Raw genomic sequence first — 21,846 nt, 5'->3', positions numbered from 1 at the left:
CAAGCGTGCTTGAAATCAAGTTTTGTACTTAAAAGCCTGTCTGTGCTGTTAAGGAGAGCACAGCTCTAACCTCTTGTTGCTCATGGTATTTTTGTAGCCCCTGTGACACCAGTCAGTCCCTTTTGGTCCTGTAGAAGAGCCTGACTGTTCCAGAAAATGCCCATCTAAGCAATGTGGATGTGCTTGCTGCACCATCTGCCATGACAGGAATTGTGCCGAGCTGTAAACTTCGAAGATGTTACTTGTTTTGTTTCATACCAAAGCAGACAGCAAACCTCACTCTGGTCTATACGCAATCCGCACACTGGCAGCTACTGTGTTTTACTTCTCTGAGCAGCTAGAGTTCCCCTTCATGAGACTGATCTGCCCATGGAACTGCCCATCTCCTCTTCCCCCTTCCTTTTCCCTTCGTGTGTGCCATCCCAGGAAAACCCTGGAAGCTGCTGAAGGTCTCCAGAGGCTGAAGGAACTGCAGCTTTGAAGTAGGTGATAGAGTTGGCTCTGCCCTTCTTCCTTTCTCAGTTCCCAGGTGGCATCTTTCAACTGGTGCTGTCACAGCAGGAAGAAGAAAGCACCCTGGGAAATTTACGGGTCTGCTTCTGCCATGTGAGTTAGGAGATATTTAAAGGTATGATATGTCTTCCTACTAGGGCAGAGAGAGAGGCTGTGAGGGGAAGGCATAGCATTTAGGTTCTGGTCAGGGAGTTGTTTTGCTTTCTGAGCTGCTCTGAGATTTTTGACTTCGTGCAATATACTCAACTGCAGTGCAAGGGTAAGGAAGAGACTCATCCATCTGCTTTCCTTGTGTGCTGGGGTGGGAATCACAGGGTTTTCTTCCCCCTTCCAGGTGCTGGCAACTGCTACTGCTGGTCATGGTGAACATGCAGGACAGTTAGGTCAAAATAGGTGAAGTATATTCCTGACTGAAAAGACCTTTGAAATTTCCAAATCAAGTTTCACATAAACTAATTTTTTAAGTGATGCTTTCCACACTGCTGTCTCCCCATCCTGCATATCCTCTGTCTGAACAATATTCTTGAATATATGGGATTTTTTTCTGCTATTGTGTGGATGAGGATGTAGTAGCTTCCTACTCTGAAGAGCCAAGCCATTAACAGTTGAGAGCTTCTTGCCGATGCTGAAGAGGCAACAACAGTGTTGTCTCTCTGCCTTGCCTATGGAAGCTGGCAGCAACAATCTTATCAAGGCCAAAACAATAAACTCTGTTGTGCTTTTTGAGTAACAGCGGCCTGTTCTCAGTGGCTGACTCCTGTTATGTGCCTCTGCTCCCAAGTCCCTGTGGACTCTCAAGCATTCTGCATAATTTCTCTTTCCTGCATTCACTAACTGTGTTTCATTTCCTTAATGAGACTAACTGGCAAAATTAGAGAGATTTTAGCTGTGGGATATCAAACTCATACTGCACACGAGCAGCCAGCTTCCCATCCCTGTTTGGCTCAATGATTGTGTTTGTAACTGAGTACACTTGTACTTTGTACTGTAACATCATATTATAAACCCTTCATAACCTGAGAATGTCAGCCTGGGCTCATGGGTATGTGCTGTCTCTCAGAAGAGTGAGACACGCTACACCTGTCCAGATTTGGCTCTGGGTATAATGTAACATAACAAACCAGTGAGGAGCTATTGTGTCAGTCCAGTGAGTTAGGTTCAATCAGCAATAAAGAAGACATAAATACACTTTGCTAACAGACATGAATATAGGACTGTAAAAGGACTGTGAAATTTCCTTTAATAAGTTTGCATAGAAAATTGTGATTTGAAATAATTTCTCCTTTGCAGAGTTGTTAAGCTCATTTACGCCTGTGTAATTGATTTACAAACACCTTTATTCTGTTAAAAAGTTATTTACATGCTTGACTGTATCTTTGCTATCCATACTCCTCATGTGTAAGAAGCCTGACAATTAATGCTAAGCTGAATTCCACATGTTTGCAGAAGCAAGCCCACAGATAGCTGTTAATTTCCCTTGGTACTCTTATAAGCCATTATGTTACTGCTATTTTATTTGCAAAATAAACACTGTACATTTACTTAATTATATTTGATGTCATAATTCCAGGTTTTTCTTTGGCCTACAGGGACTCAGGGCCCTCAGGGTAGCTTTCCTTATTATTAAACAACAGTTGCGTAGCTGTAGTTTGTAAATTATGATTGGAGACATGCATAACAAACCAATGCACAGCAGTTCCTGTAATAAAGTGAAAAACACACCTTTACAGTGAAAAATATGATTTTCCAAAGGGAAAGCATGAAGTGCAGTTCAAAACTCATATGTTTATCTGCTATTTTGTCCTCTCCAAATGAATGAATAATGTCTGCATTCTAAAAAGGAAAATAATGAGAAACAGCATTCACAATGAAGTGGGACAGAGATTGTTGCTGCTTTTGATATATTTTTAATTTCAGCTGATGTTTGAAACTACTTTAAAGGCAGAAGTGACTTCCAGCAGGGTCTGGTCACACCAGTGACTATCCTCATGGACCAAGCCCTCTCGGCAGATGGATGTGTTGGTCTCTCTCCTCTTTGTCTCCATGCACTTTTCAAAAAACCTCCAAGGGTCATCCTTTATCCACAGCCTTCCTCTCAACACAGGGCCTTGTAGCTGCCTGAAACAAACAGCTGTCCCCGTGGTTTTTTAATATATGATTTCCTTTTGATCCCATCTTGTGTGATTGTTTGTCTTTGGCAGCAACTGTGTAAGTGAGAATTTGGAATTCTAAAATATTTAAAGCACAAGTTCTTTAGACAAAGTTCCTGCACAACAAAATTTGCTCCTGCACTTCATATTGCATATCTTAAAATGTAGTGCTGGCTGAAGGAAGGAATAATAATAATTCTGGTGACAGAATTGGAAGATATATTGTATGCAACCAGCTCTGTATTTGCTCAACAGATTTAATTACATGGTAAAATTAATTTATCAAGTTTTCATATTTATGCTTTGACTATTCATCATCAGGTTTCTGTATGCATTTTTGGAGGGGTCTTTTTTGGGTCTGGTCCAAGCACTGCTGAACTGCTCTGATTTGTTGGATATGTCACTGTAGTTGCAATGCTTTGCTGCTTTTTTTTTCTTTTGCATTTTTATGCTCTGAAAGTAACATCTTTTTCTTTATCTTTTTTAAAGATAAAGACATTCCCTGCTGATACATCTAATCCTTTTTTCGATCCCTTTACAACAGTACCACAGTTTTCTGTAAGTAGAACGTGCAACTAAAAACTGTGTTTTAACACAATTCCAACTGATTTTTTAAATGTCAGAAATCTATGCACTAAGCAGTCCTCAAAAAAAAAAAAAAAAAGATAAATTCCAAGTAGAAATTAGAGTACAAAGCAGTTAAATATTTCCATTATACAAAATGTTGCCTGCATTCAGACATTGCTGCTTACTAGACAGAGGACTAAGAGTTAAAGGTCAAGGCTCACCACTGATGAAGTCGGTCCCAAAATGTTGTTCAGCTCAGGACTGCAGAGGACACTTGTGAAGCTCCGTAACATCTTTACAGGGAGCAGTAAGGGAATGGGAAGACTTAGTCCTCTGTCTAGCAATTGCATGGCCTCCTGCCTGAAACCACCTGCTGTGCCATCACAAAGAGGGCCCTGATTTTCATTGAATTTACATCTGAATTTTAAAGAATTATAGTTAGTGGGTGAGTGACTACAATGGTATCCTTGTATAAACTCTCATGTTTACCTAAGAGCTTGAATCCAATATTGAACTACATTCTTGTTAAATTTTCACAGAAGATGTGACTTAGGGATTTTGGTGAGGTAAACTACATAAAAACAGAAAACTGACAATTTAAAAAGTAAGTACAATCGAAATCTTGCTTTAGTGGTAGAGGCATTATGTAATAAGTATGACAAAAAAAGTATGACAAATTTAACTACTCTTTAGGAAACACTCTGCTTATAAACCCCATATAAAATGACTTACAATTTTTAAGTTACATTTGCAAAATGAAGCATTTCAGACTTTGACTTTAAATTTTACTGGTTGCAGCAATCTATATCTGGCATACAATCCAAGATAAGTAACTTAATTCACTGTTGGGTCATGTGGAGGTTCTGTCTGTATTTAATGATTTAAAGAAAGAGGCTTTTCTTTCACAATAAACCTGATCATGGGCTTTTATGTAAATGTGTTTTTTCTCCAAATAGGTATTTTAAAACCAGAGTTAGCATCCCCAAGCTGTGTAAGTGCCACAGTTGAGCTCTAATTAAAGGCATTTGAAAGTACACAGGAATGCCATAGCAATGTTTCATTATGTCAGCCAAGTCCAGACAGCACAGTTGTGATAAAAGCTAACCCACAGTTACACTGCTTGTGTCTTTCACAGTACTCCTTTATCTAAACAAAAAGATGTGCCCCCAAAATAGCTTTCCCACTAATTAGTATTGATAGTCAGACATTATTTTTCTGTCTCTGACAGGATGAAAGCAAAATTTAGGAGGGGTGTATAACATATATTTTCATAATTGGGGGGTCAGAATTCTGAAATACAAAGAGTAGGTATACTGATATACTTAACCACAGAAATTTCCATATTGCAGAATATGGCTATTTCATGGCAAATTCAAATGTTGAATTTTTGTTATGTTCTGTCAGGAGAAAATAAGCAAAGCAAAATTCAAACTAATCTTTCTGAAATCCTATCTTCTCCCCATAGATTTCCATTTCCCTGGGCAGGGTGGAGGGCAAAATCCAGATCACAAATATTTAAAATACCATTGCAATAAAAACCTAACGATGTACGATCCATCACATGATCCCGTACATTCCTTTTAGTGAGTTATGTACAAATATCTGTGGCAAACAAGCAGCTGCCAATGGGACTGCATAGAGATGGGAAAACTATCAGGAGAGTTAGGTAGGATTTGGGGATTTGGTCCTGTGTTTCATGGCCCTCTGTCCCAGCCCAAAGGGAGGTGTTTTTCCACAGAAGCATTTCAGGTCATCCTGATGAGATCTAACTCTGAATGGTCTCCAGTCACACACAGACCCAGATGGTAATGTTTGTTAATTGATTTCTTTTTTTTTGTTTTCTTGTTTCTTTTCCTTACTTCCCCTTCCCCCTCCTTTTTTTTTTTTTTTTTTTTTTTTTTTTTTTTTTTTTTTTGTGGAAGAAAACATTGAAATGTTATTAAGCAGGAATATGGAGAATGATATTTAGAAGGCTTTACCTTTCATGTACAGCTTCAAATTTGGTGGTGTATATGCAGTTGTGTTGATCAGATGAAAAATTAGGTGATGTGGTTACCTGGAATGTTTAAATATAAGCTTCAAGCCAGGAACCCTCTGAATTTCATAGAAAAATGGCAGGCATGATGGCCATATTCTCAGGCAGGCATAAGTCATATAGATTTAAATTAATGACATTTTATCTGTTTAGACCAGTTAAATATTTGGCTTAAGTGTACCATGCAATCAGACATATAAATAAAAAAATTGTTTGGATATCTCCTGTAAAATAATCATCCAGAGCAAACACACAATGGGACTCCAGGCAATTCTTCAGCAAGTGTAGTTTGTCATCACTGCTGATTTCACTGAGGCTGGGAGAATTTACATCAGCTGCAGAGTGATGTCTTCTTCTCATGCCATACAGTAAGATCGGGCAGTCCTCAGAGCACAGGGGTCCTGTATGAGGAACACCAGATTTCACACCCCTGCAGTTTGTAAGGTTGAGTTTTAAAAGTTGAATGACAGAGAATTTTGAACAGGTTCTATTAGCCATTATTTACACACAGGAGAGTTTCTTTAGTTGATTTTACATTTTTCCATTTTACTAATTTTGTGGAATCAATGGAATTCCTTTTGCTTAAGAGGTTATTTTGGATCATAACAGATGTGTTTAGACATGTTAAAAAGTGACAATAAGCAAGCAAGCCTAACAGAGGCAGTCTTTCCTGGGGTCAAATATTTTTCCCACTGTTTAAACTATGTTTTTGAATCATTTGCAGAGGTTTGCAGAATTTGAGAAATAATTAAGACCAAAAAAATAAAGGTTGCTCTTCAAATAGCTGCTTCCTTATGATGGTGATTTTTCTTCCTCCCTGCCTTAGACTCTGAACCAGGTCCAGAAGAAAAAGTCATCAAGGAAGAAATTGAGCTGATACTAGCAGGAGAATGTTCTAATGATCCTGACACACTGACAACTGCAGTTGCTCTGTGTTCTTCCCGGGTCAGGGTCAGACATGCTCCACAGGCACTAGCTGCTGTGGTTTGGCATGACAAATAGCCCATGCCAAAAAACAAGACAGGGCTGTTTGATTTTTAGGGATCCTCCCCCTCTGGTTGTAAGGGTAGCCCAGTCTTTGCTATAATGCTGTGCTAATATGCCTCACATGAAAGACAGGAGATGGTTGCTTGATCTTTGTCTTAAATCTGCACTTCCAATATTGCTTTAACATTGCCTGTCACTGGATACTGCAAAAATATTTCTCTTGAGGCATGTTCCAGTTAGCAAATGTGGGAAAGGGGCGGAGATTTCAAAACCTGGACTCCTAAAAGCCCAGACCCCCAGCTGTTAACAAAACACAGAGTAGTTAGAGGACCCACCAGCAAAGTGTATAAGATTCCTGAAGAATATTCCAGAAATCTCATGTTGTCAACATTCTGCATCACTTTTAGGGAAAATGCAATAATGATAAGTGTCATTCTCCAAACTGATTATGTTTTTTACCTGAATGCTGCCAGTCCCATACGTGCCGTGTCATTTCATCCAGCGCATGTTGCAATCAGGCTGATCCCCCAGGCATCAAAAGAGGTGGCTGTCCAGCATCTGCAGAGGTTGCACTGAGAGGTTATAGCCACAGCCTCCCGTTTGTTCTCATTCTCAGTTTCTGTTACCGAGTGCTTGGCAATGAATTGGATAGTGAAGGATGGCAAGACCAGCAGCAGCTAATTTACAATTTTTTCTTTCTTTTCTTTTCTTTTACATCCTTTTATTTTTTTGTAGGCAGAATTTGCAGACAGCAAATTACAGTGCTGTGGGGTGCAGTCATCTCCTAAGATTACGCTGGTGTCTCCCTCACCTGTCCTGAGGTCTCTGGCAGAGACTATTCCGACTCCAACAGTCCAGACAGTATATACGTCGCATAAGCCCATTTCGCTGGCAGACAGGTACTGTGCAGTTCTTCCACAGAAATACTATGATGCTCTCTGCATTAAAGGAGTCAGCTTGATTTCCCTTTTTCTGTCATAATTACCATAAAGTGTAATTTTCTCTTATACCAAAACATTATTGCTTGACTACTTCAGAATAGGTGAGTTACGTAAAGAAATACCTGTAACTCATACTCTCATGCTCTGAGATTTAAAAAAAGCCTACCTTAATTAACTACTGTAGCCAGCAGTGTACCATTTCTGTGGCCAATGGCCTGGAGAGAAAGGGTTGTGCAGATTTTCCTCAGGCAAGTCATTTTGTCTGAACCACAAAGGTTTTGTTTTAATAATTGCTGTTACAATTTGTTTTTTGAAATTAGATGTCCATTGGGGAAGCTGAGGTTGAGAAATGTCTGTTCTTCCAAATGAAAAACAGGCATTGGTTTTCTTCCTTGTACCTCTTTCTTTTTCTTTTTTTTTCTTTTTTAGTAATGTGTTACAGTGGCCTTGTAATTTCTCAGAGAAACAACAAGCTATACCACCTTTCCACAGGCAGACTCTTTTCAGTTTTCTATTATTTCATCCTACTGGTTTTGCATGCAGGCTTCTTATTCTATAATTTAATCAAAGCTGAACTTCCCAAGCTGATAATTTACTGAATATAAATGTAGCAGTGGATATACTCTGTATTTCTGGAGCACAAATAGTCTTAGGCTTATGAAGAGAAAAGTATTTCTTTGACATCATAATAAATGAGTCTTTTTTACTTTTGGATTCGTAGTCAATTCCCATTTTTGGTTGTTCATTATTTTTTGCAGATGTTGGTTAATTGCACCTGCACACTTGCTCAACATTGCTAACTCATCTAAAAATTTATCATTCCAGTAAAAATGTAATTCTGAAGCTGTAATGCTGAACTCAGCTTCTGTAGGATGTCTCAAGCACACGTGGGTGATTCTACCCCTGCTTCTCCACAAATGGGCTGCAAGGTTTCTGCAATGCAGTTTAAATCTCCAAACTCTGTTACAAGTGTGAGATACATAACTTTCAGAACAGCACGGTAAACAGTTTCAGAAATTGAATCACTTACCCGAGGCATTCCCAGGATTACAAAGCCTCTGGGCTCTGGAGTGAATTGGTGAAAGTGAGAACTTCAGGCTCCAGTTCCCACACCCTGATATGTGCAGGACTGCGGTAAATTCAGCATATCTATGTATCTATGTATATAGATATCCCTCAATATCAGACCACACCAAGGAGCAGAAGGCTGTAACAGTAGTCTTTCATGATGGCATTTGCTGTAGCTGCTCCATTTTTAGAGTCCTAGTCCAGCTTCCTTTGAAATGAGTAGCCTTTAATGGGGGTTAGATGAAATTATAAACTGTTTTGCCATGTGGATCTTTTTATATCCTTCTTCTTGCCTCTGTTTGCTCTTCAGAAATATCAAGTGATACTTGTTTTTGAATCAGCCATCAGTTATCAGCTTTTTCACTGAATTGAGTCTGACCTTTTTTTCCCCTCCTTTGGTATTTTGAAAATGTTAATTATTTTAAATTGAAATCTGAGACTTATTGTTGTTCCCATAATTGGCTGTTTGTGCATTAATTACACAGTGCTGAGACTCTGAGGCGTGAACTTGAGAGAGAGAAAATGATGAAAAGACTCTTGATGACAGAATTATGAAATTCGCACTTCCGTCAGATGGAGAATGGATTGGGGCCTTTCATGTGCCTTCTGTCTGTTTACATTCCTCTGCTTCTGTGTACTCAACATAATGCATTGGGAAAATGTGTGATATTCCTGGCTCGCCTGGATTCACCACGGTTGGTTAAAATCACGTCTCGGCTAGACTCTAACTTGAAGGAGTTCCTTTATTCATTTGCTGCTGGGAAATAAACCTTCAATCCTTTATCTCTCCTGAGATTTTATACTATTAACACAATTAATTTCTGGTTTGGTTTTGGTAAATCTAGGGCAAAGAGGATCAGCAAGGAGCATACTGATTTCTATTGGGAAACACTGTTCTGTACATATGTTAATAAGTGCACAGAAATTAATGTTATGCAGAATATTTTGATAGTAACATAGAAAATATGTCATTTTGTACAACTGAAAATTGCAATGAGCTACTGCTATTTGTTAAAGAACCATTTTTAAAGCAGAAGAATGATTATTACATCCTAACCCCAGGACTGTTAGTCTCCACAGAATAAACGGCTGTCTTATTAAATTCCTAACCTTAACCTTCACTCAGAGATATAAATAGCTGCAAGGGGGAGAGACACCCCACCCCACAGATATACGCACCCAGTACTCCCTAGAGTTTGTCACCTTGACCTAAACCTTCAACTAAATCTTACCGTATTTCCATTAATGGATAAAAAAAATGCGTTGTTTAAAGTAATTTCCTACTGACTTTCTAGCTTGATACTGACTTTTTTAAAGTAAGTGTGGAGTTTTACCTTCTCGAGTTTGCCTAGGCTTTAAGGCTAGCCCACACTCGGACATCTTCTGCCCCAGCACTGAAGGTTGTAGAGCCTCAGCGGTGTGGACATAGCTCACAGAGGGAGAATTTTTTTCCTTCATGGATAAATAAACCACCTTCCTGACTGACATGAATTGACTGGTCACTTTAAAGAACAAGAACAGTGATAGTTTATGGCATAGCTGTGCCTATACCCATATTTTTAACTCTACTAATCAGCACATGTGTCCCGGCAAACCTGCGGAGGGTGCACCTGGCTATACATCCTGGTCACCTCCAACACCCAAGCAGCCTCTACATCCAGTGGAGCTCTCTCAGGCATGAGGTGGGGTGGGTGGTCCAGCACTAGCAGAGCTGCAGCCACAGGGAGGGAATTACACAGGTAATGCTACCAACTATTTCCTAGGGAAAAAAAAGTCTCTGTTTCCCCTTGTTCAGTAGTGCAGGGTCATCTAGAAAACTAACAACATCTTACTGTCAGCTACAAGGTATTCTTTCAACAGGAAAGCTTTTGTGCATTTTGTATGGCTGAAGATGTATATTTTTCTGTTACTCTGTACACTATGTTCTCTTATTTGTATTAAGATAAAAAATTGCCCTCCATTTGGCACTGATTACGATGGCTTTATCTCAGCTTAAGCAGTTTGTTTGTGTGGAGGCTGGGAAGTGATTGCTGTGAGACTGGGTTTCCTTCAGAGTTAGCTTCTGCTGTTTTTCTGAAATGGGAGTTCTGGAGAGCTTCGTAAGACTGTGGATTGCAATGTGAAGGTATAAAATGGCTTGTCTATCTTATATTTGCTGGGACAAGAAATTAGCATTAGGCTTCCCATTTAAATCCACCAAACCCAAAACTTTCTGGTTGCCATAAATTGGGTCAAAACACACAGCACAAATGTTATGTAGAAAATCACATTACAAAATTTAACCAAAGTGGCTCAACATGAGCAGTGGGCACAAGGAGCCACAAAAACTCACCTGGACTGTAGATTCAAAAGCATTCCGGTGACTTTTCTGGGTAATCAGATATGACTTGTATGCTGTCCACCCTCTAGTTGCAGAGTCAGGACATTTCCATTCCTTATGTTTTAATGCCCCACTCCATCAATATAAAAAATTGGTTAGGAACATTAAATCCCTGTGAGGAAATCAGAAAGGAGGGGAAAATGCACAGACACAAAAGAATGCAATATCCTGTTACTCTTTTCTCACCCCTTCCCAGAAGGTATTGGTGAGGGAGAGGCAGCAGCACATTTTGCCTGTGTCCAGGTTAGAGTGAGCCTTCTGAACAACGAATAAATGAAAATTGTAACTAGAAATGCTGGTTTGGGAGAGCAAAACAAAGTAAGATTGAGAATGGCACAGTGCTGACTCTAGCTGAATCTGGTTTTCTGCCTGTTAGGTAACCCCCAATTGTGTTTGAACTGGCAACAGTTTCACAAAGTCATTGTCAAGGAAAAGAAGGGAAAAAAAACAAACAGAAAAAAGTCTGAACACATCCTTCGGTCATACTGATTGCCATGGTGTGAACTTTAGGAACCCCACAATATGCCTTCAGGTTTGGGGGCAAAACAGATCCAGTTACCCACATTAAGTCAGTCTGGTCACATAAGCAAAAAGGCTTTAGCAAAACGGAATGCCTGAGTCTGACCAGCTCATCAGATGTTCTGGCCCATAAACAGTCTATTAGTTTATTATTTTATGTGCATCATTATTGCTCCCACTGTATAAAATTTCTTCAGCTCAAATAGTCAGAACCGGAAAACAAGAAATGTGAACAAAGGTCACTTTATACAGCCAAGTCTTTATAGCTGAGGCATACTCTGGGATAGCTGAAGAAGGGCAGAGATTCCTCCTTCTTTGGTTCCCACCAGGAGAAGAGAGAAAGGCTCATGTGGCTGCTTAGTTTCTGTGGGATGTTTTCTACAGAACAACTCCAAGTACGTTGCCTTGTCTTGTTTTAGTGTCTTATCCACTGGCTGCCACTGTTTCCTATTCTGCAGTCTAATGGAGCTTTATTTAAACTGTTTTACTGATATCAAACTAAACTTTTAACTGTGGAATGTCATCACCTTGTTCTTTCTTACTATGAACCTTCTTCAGCCATGCTTCAGCATCTCAGTTTTCACATCCTCTGAAGAAACTGCCTCACCTCTGGTTGGGAATTACAGTGTTAGGACACCTGTTACCCAAAACTACTGTGAACAAGACAATGCCAACATGAACATATTGCAGAGAGGCAGATAGTCCAGATTTGCCCCTACAATTTAACTTTTCAGGTGTTAAAGGATACTCTGCCTGAAGGTATGTCTATATAATAGTGCAGAAGTATCTGAGCTAGCTTTAATGAGCTTGCATATGTAGTTGTGGCAGCATGAAGCCCAGCACAGGCTATCATTATCATGTACATTGACATATGTAAAGATAATGCATTTGAACAGCATTCTGAAGCATGTTCTCCAGAACTGGTGACAGGAAGGGGTGGCTGAAAGGATTTTGTCTCTTCAGCTCTCCTGGGAAAGGGTTCATCTCATCTAACATGAAAATGCCCAGCTCTCACCTGATGAGAGATCAAAGGAACTGTCTTCCGGAGGTGCCTCTGACTTAAGTGTCTACCTTTATCCTGATTAAAGTTAAGTGAGATGAATCCTGCTTTCCGTCCCTCTGGTTGGGTCTACATTGCAAACCCTTGCTGACTCAGCTGCATCATCCAGGGTTCAGCTTCGAGGTACGACTTGTGATCGGCGTAGCTCTGCCAGAGAAAGCCTTGCACATTAGGTGTAAATAAACTAGCAGAAATATCCTTTTATCAGAACAGCTTTTATCCCTTGTGGGAGAGCAGAGAGCTGGGATAACAACTTACAGTGACATAAGCACAGAGGCTTTGCTACAGCTGTGCTCCATCTGGGAGTAGCTGGTTGAGAACACCTCCTGCTGTAGCCACACTGGCAGAGCCTACCAGGGGTGGCCGTGGCTTTTCGCAGTGCCCCGAGTGATGCTCTGAGCCCGTCAGCAGATCCCAGCTTTTCAGCGTGAAGTCTCTAAGCAGCGGAATGCAATGTTGTCATGTTTGGGTGATTCCAGCAAACTTTATTGGCCATTTAAATAGCTATGCAAGGAGTTAAATATTTTCTCATTTTGCAGTCTCTTTTGGAAGCCAACCAATTGTGCTTTGTTTTTGTGTGGCTCAGCTGTTTCCACTATTTTGTTTTAAAAGAAATAACCAGGTTTTCTTTTGAAATGTTGGTTGAGATTCCACACCTCTCTCAGATCCCACAGTGTGTGCAGACTTTTCATGTTTCATACACCCTGGAAGAGCAAAATTTGAAAATTAACTCCTCCAAAGTTTCAGTTCGTGGCTTCACTCTCTTGCAACAGGATTCCTATGTGCCCATTTGGAACAGAGCTGGCAATGCAGTGAAATGTTTCATTGGAGGCAGCATCATGTTTTGTTTGAACTGTTTACAAATAGCCTTTGGTTTTGGTTTTTTTTTCTGAATACATTTCTGGTTCATTTGCTGCAAAAACCCAACTTGTAATTATGCAATGGAATATTTTTTCTTTCTTTTTCTTTTTCTTTTTTTTTTTAATGTCCTGATGTTCAAGGAGTTTGCAATAAATATACTGAGACTGATCTGTAATTGCATGTAAGATTAGCCTCACAACTGTGTTTTGTAAAGTTAAGTGCCGTAAAAGAAGCTGTAGATGATGTGGAGAAGGAGGGAAGACAGAGAGTAAGTGGAGGAGAAGGCTTCTTTGGCAGCTGCAGCATTGAGTGGTGGGCAGCAGCTTTAAAGCAAGACTGCTCCCATTTTGTTTCATCTGAGTAGCAGCGTGTATCATCAGACAGTGTATGATGGCATTTTGTTGAAAACATGCCTAAAGAGAAACTTTTACGGCTCAGCTGTTTACCTGTTCCTGTATTCATGCCTGCAATAAAAGAAATGAAAAATAAATCACAGAGTCTGAGCAATTTGTAGTCAAACCAGTCATTTAGGAGGCAAGGGGCAACATGCCAATTGAAGGAAACATTTGCTTGCTAGTAAAGTGGATCCACCATCATAAAAAAAATTGCAATGCAAAGAAAAAATGGAGAGATAATTTCTTCATAAATCCCAGAGGGTTTCCTCCACCTTAAAGTTACAGTTCAGTTTTGTGGGGTGCCAATCATTTGTGGGGTCATTAGGTGGGGCACACTTTGCTGAATATCAGAGCCAGAAAAACACTGGCAGGATCAAGGTAGACAAACACAAAACTTGGCAGGTTTTTGTGCTTTCATCTAGGGCTCAAAAGGCAGCAAAAAAACATTACTAGAGTGGAAGGGGGGAGGAATGTTCCACACAGGGCTGAGAGACACGAAGTTCTTAAACTGCTCCATCGAGGAAAATTTAAAAACATACCCACCAAAAAACCCAAAACAAACAAAGCCTGATCACTGCAATTTTTTTCAAACACAAAACATTTCACAGAAATTTCAATTTTTGCCCTTGATTTTGCCTTTCTTTCAATGTCTAAAGGAAAAGTTGCTTCAGAATGAAACATTTCCCTTTCCTTCAAAGATGTCTAAATCAGGACGTTTTGACATTAACTTTCCAGTGCACTTAGGAAATTAAATCCCAGCAATGTTCACCCCATTTTATGAGGTTGCCAAAACTCTGTATTCAGAAGGAATCTGATCCCAACCCAATTTCTCCATCTGGATCGTCTTCTATTTTTAATCTCCGTGTGGGGAAATCAGAGGAGCAACAGATCAGTGTTCTTCCAACAGTACTCAATTTATACCAAGAAAATTGATTATCCAGACAGCAAACCTAGTTAATTAATTCTGCTTAATACAGGTCTTTGCTAAAGAACAGTGTTCTGAGGTGCAGTGGAATGAGAAGCTGTGCACTAAAAGGTCAGCAAATACTCTTGTGGAATTCAGCTGCAATGGAGAAGCGTGGGGACTTCAGAGATGTAAATCTGAACAATCTTTTGTTCGTTATCAGATGAGTGATCTATGACACTGAGTGTGAAGTTGTTCCAGAAGCCATTCTGGACAGAAGTCATTGAGAGCAATTCTGTATCTCTGGAGACATGCTTTCTCCAGCAGAAAACAGACTTATCATGCAGGCACTGTTAAGTTGGGGCAGGGGGACAATAAGGCAATGGTTTCAGCCTGGCTGTGGTGCACAAATCCTGTGGCAGTAAGGGGGTAGGAAGGCACCCACTAGGGTGCAGATGCAGGTGAGTGTAGGAGACCCCAAGCTTCATGAAAGGTGACAGCCATGCCTTTGCCAAGCAGAGTGAAGCCTTTGGGGCTCGCCAGCACTGGGATCCCCATGCCCAAGTGCAACCTGACCTGAAGGGCAGCCCTGCAGCAAACACAGAGTCAGGTCTGGTTGTGACCAGATGTACAGGAGGGTATGCCAGGGAATGAGGAAAATAAAAGATCAACTATTGCCCTTTCCCAGCCACCCCAGGACAGGTTCATGGGAGCATCCAGTCTCTGGTGTCAGATGAGGAGGGCAGGCTTGCCCTTTTTGTGAGAAGCCAAAAATAGGATCTGTTTAGCTGTGACATCAGATGTGTTTGACAACCCTGACCATTACAACCACATCTTACGTGCTGCCAGTAGCACATATGGTCTGTGAGGTGTCTCCTCACCAGTCTTCAGGATCTGTGACGGTCAGGAGAACAGGGGGAAACAGCAAAAAAGCGAGCAGCAAAAAACCCACACTGTCACCTGCTGGACAGCCTGATGGCAAAGTACTGTCTAAAACACTATTTGCCTTTTTACTTTATTTTAAAATCACATATAGAAAATTGCCTCATTACGTAAGCAATATGCAATTGATACTAATTATGTTATTTTTTAATGAGCATTTTGAGCATTACTACAGTGTGTGTGTGTGCTATGTAATGTCAGTGAGTGCTCAGCTCTGTCATCAGAGTAGCATAAAAGCCACATGGATTTTTACTGTTTCATGCAGTGATTATTCAGTTCTTCAAGCGGGGAGCAACTTAACTCTCCTGCATCATTCTCCCTCTGCTTTTGATTAGTAAGCTCTTTGGAAATCCAAGAAAACCACAGAGAAAATTCTTTTCTTTAAAGATATTTGGTCAGTGATGGTTGGCATCCCAGGGACTCAATGATGTGAAGAACTCAAATATCTTATTTTTTTTAATTATTTGCCTTGTTGCTCTCAAAACATAAAAAAAAAATTGATTTCTGTGCTAATTGTCTCACGCTCTGCTCTGGCTGCTGGCCCACTTCCAGCAATGCCAGGCTTGGCAAGGGCACAAGGTGGCTTGGCATGAGATGACAAGGATTGGGTGGGGGGTTTTTTTGATGGAGGAGTGCTAATACCACCCAGCACTTCTGTCCTTCTTCAGGTACATTTTTTGCTGCAGCTGACTCAACCTCTTCATTCTCCAGTATGGGATGTGCACTGCCTTGTTGGGAGCTGAGATATTTGCAGCTCCATGGCCACCCAGAGAGGGTTTGGGCTGTTGAGGCTGAGTGCTGTGGTGCTTGTGTATGTAAGAGGCACCCATAAGAGCTGAGGCTCTGGAGGTTTTGGAGGCTGCCCTGCATTCATGTTGTGAGGCCACGAGTAGATGCATGAGGCTGTGGGGAGAAAGGTGAACTGCCCTCTACCTGGCTGTGCAAAATTAGGAACTTACTGGTAGAGGCATCACTGTGAGACTGATCACTCCTCCCTCCTGCAAAGGCACTTCAAACTTGTGCCCTCCAAAGCTGACTAAACCCCACAGGACCAATCTTTGCTCAAGAAACAGAGCTGCAGCTGGTGCCTTTGGCAGTACGCGTGCTCGCTGCGAATGAGAACGGCAGTGCCCTTGTCACACGGGCTCACAGCTCCTTTGTGGCACCGCGGGGACGGCAGCCCCTGCGAAGCACCTCCACCAGGGCTGCCGGCCTATGAAGACGGGGAGGGGAAGTGCTGGAGCTGCCTTAGCTCTGTAGCTCAAGAGCACTCCCATTTTTCCACTTCCAGCTCAACATGCCAAGGCTCAGTGTGGGCTCCTGACAACTTGCCCTGGTTATTTGCAAGCCACCAGGAACAGAAGGTACATCCTCGAAGGACCTGCCTCTCAGCCGCTTAATACCTTTCCATGCCACCCTGCTAATCCTCCTCCCTCCTCTGCTAGTCACTCACTCACAGACTGGTTCATGGGTGCCTGCTTCCTTTACCCTTGTGAGCACCCCTCCCACACAAGCACCTCTGGCTTCGTTGGCTTTGCAGTTGAAAAGCTTTTGCCTTTCTGAAGCCCCTTGCCAGCTCTTGCTTTCCCTGACCCTCAGTGGGTGCTCCCCCAGCCGCACTTTCCTACCCTTCCTCTGTCTCACTCATTTCTCCACCTCCCTTTCTGCTGTCCTGGGTCCAGTGTCTAACAGGCATTACAGCACAACAGGTTTTCCTGCCAACCAGGAAACCTCCATGAGATGGTCTCTTCCTTCCTCCCTCCCTCCCTCCCTCCTTGCCTCCCTTCCTGCCTCCCTTCCTCCCTCCCTCCTTCCCTCCCTCCCTCCCTCCCTCCCTCCCTTTCTCCCTTCCTTCCCTCCTCTCCTTTCTTTCTTCTTGCTTCAGACAGGGTATTTTTTCAGCCTCCCTGTCCTCCCCATAATCCTACACGGTATCAATGACCACTCTTTTATCCCTTCCTACCACTGAGGTCTTTACCTATGCCGCTCCATTTTGCAGTGCTAAACTTTGAAGCACTGGAAAGAAATGGGGGATGTGGTGGAAGAGGGAGATGTCTCCTCTCTTCACCCTTTTTCTCCCATTGTGGGATTTCTATCTCCCATCCTTCCCCAGCAACACGATTTAGGTTCCCTCTCTGGAAAAATTGGATTAGTGCAGTGACTTGAACCCCTGCACTGCCAGTCCTGTGGCCCATCCTTGGTGCCTTGAAACATCTTCCTACACAAGTGGTCCCCTGCACTGCTGTGCCATGGCCTGCCCAGCCCAGCAGACCCAGACACTGATGCTGCACAGTACCCAGTAGATCCCATCACAGACTGTGGGAAGCTGAGCAGTGAGTTCAGCAGAGAAGAACTTGCCATGGTGGGTCTCAGCAGCCTCCTGCTCAGAGGTGACACATCTCCCAGCTGCGTGCATTACCTACACATTCAATGGCAAAAGCTCCAGGCTCTGCTTTCTAGGGACACCCTTCTCCTGAACGAAATCTTTGTGCAGCACTGAGGTGGCTCAGTTGATCTCCAAGGGCCACCTCTGCCAATCCCAAACCCCTGTCCCACCAGCCTGTTCACCACTGCTTGCACAGCCCTGGCTGTCTCTGCTTGAATAAAGCTCCTGCAGGACAGCTTTGCTTGCTTGAAAACTCTTCCAAGAACACTGTATCCAAGCCTCAGAGAGGAGCTTTAGGACATGCAGGACTTGTTCCCTGCAGCTGTGGGTCAGCTCAGGGCAGCTTCTATCTCCCTCAGTGGCCCTTGGGCATCCCTGTTCTGGCACTGCCCTCTGCAATGGGGAGAGCCTCGAACAGTTCCAGGTCTCCTTTGTCACATCTAGTCCTAAAGTCCAATTAGTGTTGTTTATGCTCATATTGTAACTGAAAGAAAAAAGTGATGCTTCAGTAGGTCAAAGGGTGTGAAGAGATAAATGTAATTACGATAAATGTAATTGCAGTAAATTCAATATAGTGAAAGATGTTACCATTTAATTAAAAGTATATGCATTATGCATGTATCTCTTCCACAGCCTCACTGTGTGGGCTTGAGCAGTAACTGAGTACATTCAGCTCTAGCTGCCACATGAAACCCACGGCTGCTTAATTTCTCCCTCGCACACCTAACACTGCTGGCTGAACTTTAGCTAGGAGTAAACAATGACATACATGGGGGTTATTTGGAGTCACCTTTACCTTTCTGTACTCTTGGGCACCTGACAAGGGACATGCATCTTATCCCACCTGTTTCGCCCCAGGAGGAGGGACACTGCCTTTTGGGCAAATTTTACAATATCAGGCTTTAAAATCACATTATTTAGGGACACAGAATTGCCGTGAAGGAAAGCAATGGATTGGACTACCCCTACCTGTCTGCCATGGGGTACGCAGGCAATAGCATCCTGCAGTCTTGAGGCATAAAATGTGGGGCCCATGGGCTGGCTGAGAATGCCAGCAGCCTGGCAAGGATAGGACAGAAGAACAGGGCTTGGTGGTGGAAAAATCCCAGCACCTGGAGCTCCCCAGAGCATCCCATGGTGGGCACTGCCACCCCCACCCTCAGGTGCTTGATGTCACCATCAGCTGGTGCTCAGATCAGCTACACACCCACTCAGTGCAAGCCATCTCATTAATATGGAAGAGTGACTTTTCATAAATGCTGTGCTGTCTTTCTGGGTACAGAAATTCTTCCCCATCGGGGCAGACTTGCCCTTCGCAGCACTGCCGAGTCCATCCTGGCAGACTGTGCCCAGGGCTGTGCCAACAATCTTCTGTTAAAGGCTGCTACCTTGTCATATCTTCAATTGTCAAAGGAGGTAGAGAGAACTCTCATGAGGGAAAACAGATCCCATTTGTGTTTGTGGAAATTTCAAACTGGCCATTATGAAATTAAACAAGGAAAAAAAGTGATTGGGCAAGGAGGGAGACTCCTCTCCCTAATCACTTAATAGAGGCCCATACCTCTCCTTGGAGCTTGCAATAAATCATACTTCATTTTAACCAGATGCTCAAGCTAATGAAATCTGAATCCAAATGTTCATCTCTGGCTAATTTACTGTAGATTTGCTCCTCATTTCCATGCCTTATGGAAATGAGAGTAAAGTTTTTTTGTTGTTGTTGATTTTTCAGGCTTATACAAGCTCTGCCTTTTTTCTTCTAGGGAAATTTTGGCCTTGGTTCAGCAAGACACTCACACATGCCCGTTTCAGGGTGAGACTGGTCCTCCTGGCCTCCCTCCAAAATAGCCAGGAAAATTCAAACAGTTGCAGAGGAAGCACTTGCCTGTACTGTGTGCTGTGCCAAGGCTTTAAGTCATAAGATATTCTTACCAGGCACATTTGATAAGCTAGGCTTGGCTGTTTTCCTGCATGCTTTTTTGGCTGATGACAAGAGTAATACATAATGAAAGCATGAAGCTGCAGCCTGCTCCAAAAAAGATAGCAGAGTTATTTTCTTCTCTGTGCCTGGCATGGTCAGGGTTGGACAGATCCTCAGGGCTGAGCTTTGCCTGTTCGGCTTGCAGTGACTCAGGAAGTGCACAGACCTCATCCACTGTGCCAGGGTGGAGACACGATGTGGGGCAGAAGTCCTAGGGAAGAGGTTTGTCAAGCACCATGGGGAAGGACAGCTCAGCTGGAAGACAAAAGAAGAGGAGTCCAGTGCCGTGGACATGCCTAGGGATGGAGGGATTGCTGGGGGAGTTAGCTGTCTCCAGGGACCAGCCTTCAGGAGAAGGAGGAGCCAAGAGCAGATAAAGCCCAAAAGAGATTGTTTTCACTTTGACCTTCTGGTGGGGTGTGCTATGGGGTGTGTGCCCTGTTCTCTGCATTCTGAAAGTAGACAAAGCTGCAGAAAGGCAGAGAAGAACTGGAAGCTGTGATGGAGCTGCTGTTTTTATTTGGTGGTATGCCTCTTCTGGTTATGTCTGTGTCTCATGTGCCAGTACCAGCCTGGGTCCACTGTGAGTTCTGGCTCCCTTCCAAGCTAGAGGCTGCCCGCAGGTTGCATCTGGACCTGGATACATGACAAGAGCCTTTAAGGATAGTCTGGGATACCTTTTTTGAGCATTTAATAGATAATCAAGATCAAGGTTTGAGTTTGAACCTTGGGTGAGGAAGAGGAGACATGGAGAGAAGTCTGAGTATGGGATGTAATTCACAAACTGAATCTGCGGGATCTTCCCATGCAAATGTGAGCCACGTGAAAATGTATCTGTGACTCCCGGCTTGCAGAGACCAGAGTGGTCTGGATGTTTTCATTCCCTTTCCTCCTTGGAACAGGAGCTATAGCATAGCAGCTATGTCTGCTTTCCTGCAAGGGAAAAGTGGGGAATGGTTCAATGGGGAGTGGTTGAGAGCTGTCTTGAAATGTCTCAAGGAGACTTGAGCCACTAAAATTGAGCATTTCTGAGCGGCAATAAGAGAGCCAAATGAAACCCTCAGCAATGGCTGAGCAAAAGCCCACAGTCAGGGCAGCCCTCCTGAATGGGCTTTCCTTGCCTTTGGGCTCTTGAGAGGCAGGGAGAGGGCTCACCACTGAAAACACTCCAAAATAAACAGAACTGTTGGTAGCATGGGTAACTGCATAGGAACCTGCCATCTCTGGGGTCTGAGCTTCCTCAGCCAAGAGGCTCCGGGGGCATGGAGACTGGTGTAAATCCCTCTCCTGTGGGCACAAGATACATCAAGCTTCTTCAGGATCTCAGAAGGATAAAGCATTGCCTCTACTCTGAAGAAACCCCACTGCTCAAAACTGAAAGAGTTCTCACTTCTCCTTAGAAAAAAGACCTGAGGGTTGGCACATCTAGAATAATGAGGGAGACTCCACAACCTCTCTGGGAAACCTGTTCCAGTGCTCGGTCACCTGCACAGCGAAGAAGTTTTTCCTCACATCCAGGTAGAACTTCCTGTGCCTCAGTTTCTGCCCACTGCCTCTTGTCCCATTGCTCAGCACCACTGAGCAGAGCCTGGATCCACCCTCTTGGCACCCTCTGTTCAAATACTCACAGACATTGATGAGGTCCCCTGTGAGTTATCTTTTCTCTGGGCTAAACACCAAGACCAAGAACAGAGTTAGTGAGAAGGCAGTAAGGCCTTGCTGTAGCTTGAGCAGAGTTTCCTTACTCTATGAAGGCTGAAGCAATGATGGTGATAGGATTTTTGATCTTAAAACCCATTCTAATTCAAAAGTGGTGTCTGAGAAAATGTGTTTTTTAATGATACCAAGCCCTCTCTGCTTTAGCACTGGTTCATGTGCCAGCCAGGCCATAGGTTAGTGAAGAAAGAATGTCAGCTGATGCTCATTACTGCAGTGCTACAGCTCACTTCTTACCACCTTCTGTAACAAAGAAATGCAAAAAACTTAATCTGCTTTTTTCAAACTGTCAATAAAGCTATTCTTCCTGGTTTTTTTGGCTTTGTTTTTTTGCGAAAGCCCAGAAGTATTTATTGCCTCTAAAACATATACTCAGAGAAAGCGAAGCAATGTGCCAGTGGAATGGCTGTCCCACTGTGATCTGTGACAATTTCAGGCATCCTG

The 21,846-nt window shown here is 42.7% G+C and overlaps 1 protein-coding gene and 1 long non-coding RNA gene across 4 annotated transcripts in view; one reads left to right on the top strand and one right to left on the bottom strand.

Annotated features, from left to right (window-relative positions):
- EPB41L4B (erythrocyte membrane protein band 4.1 like 4B) overlaps positions 1-13,571 on the top strand; it is a 169,814-nt gene extending 156,243 nt beyond the window's left edge. For 2 of the 3 annotated variants that reach the window (XM_032119108.1, XM_032119097.1), the window contains exons 23-25: positions 3,153-3,221; positions 6,988-7,151; positions 8,747-13,571. In XM_032119108.1, the coding sequence (XP_031974999.1) occupies positions 3,153-3,221; positions 6,988-7,151; positions 8,747-8,816 (303 nt within the window). In that variant the 3' untranslated portion in view covers positions 8,817-13,571. The remainder of the gene's footprint in view (positions 1-3,152; positions 3,222-6,987; positions 7,152-8,746) is intronic. The other variant, XM_032119119.1, reaches the window with a different exon arrangement.
- Positions 1,893-6,993, bottom strand: LOC116448568. Its single transcript, XR_004242029.1, has 2 exons — positions 6,712-6,993; positions 1,893-5,666 (listed from the first exon to the last, which is right to left on the bottom strand). It is a non-coding gene; the product is annotated as an uncharacterized LOC116448568 (long non-coding RNA).
- Positions 13,572-21,846: the final 8,275 nt, after the last annotated feature.

This window comes from Corvus moneduloides, chromosome 1 (genome assembly GCF_009650955.1).
Source record: "Corvus moneduloides isolate bCorMon1 chromosome 1, bCorMon1.pri, whole genome shotgun sequence".
NCBI classification, from domain to species: Eukaryota; Metazoa; Chordata; class Aves; order Passeriformes; family Corvidae; genus Corvus; species Corvus moneduloides.
Note: the sequence above shows the minus strand (reverse complement) of the source record. Positions and strands in the feature narration are given on the sequence as shown.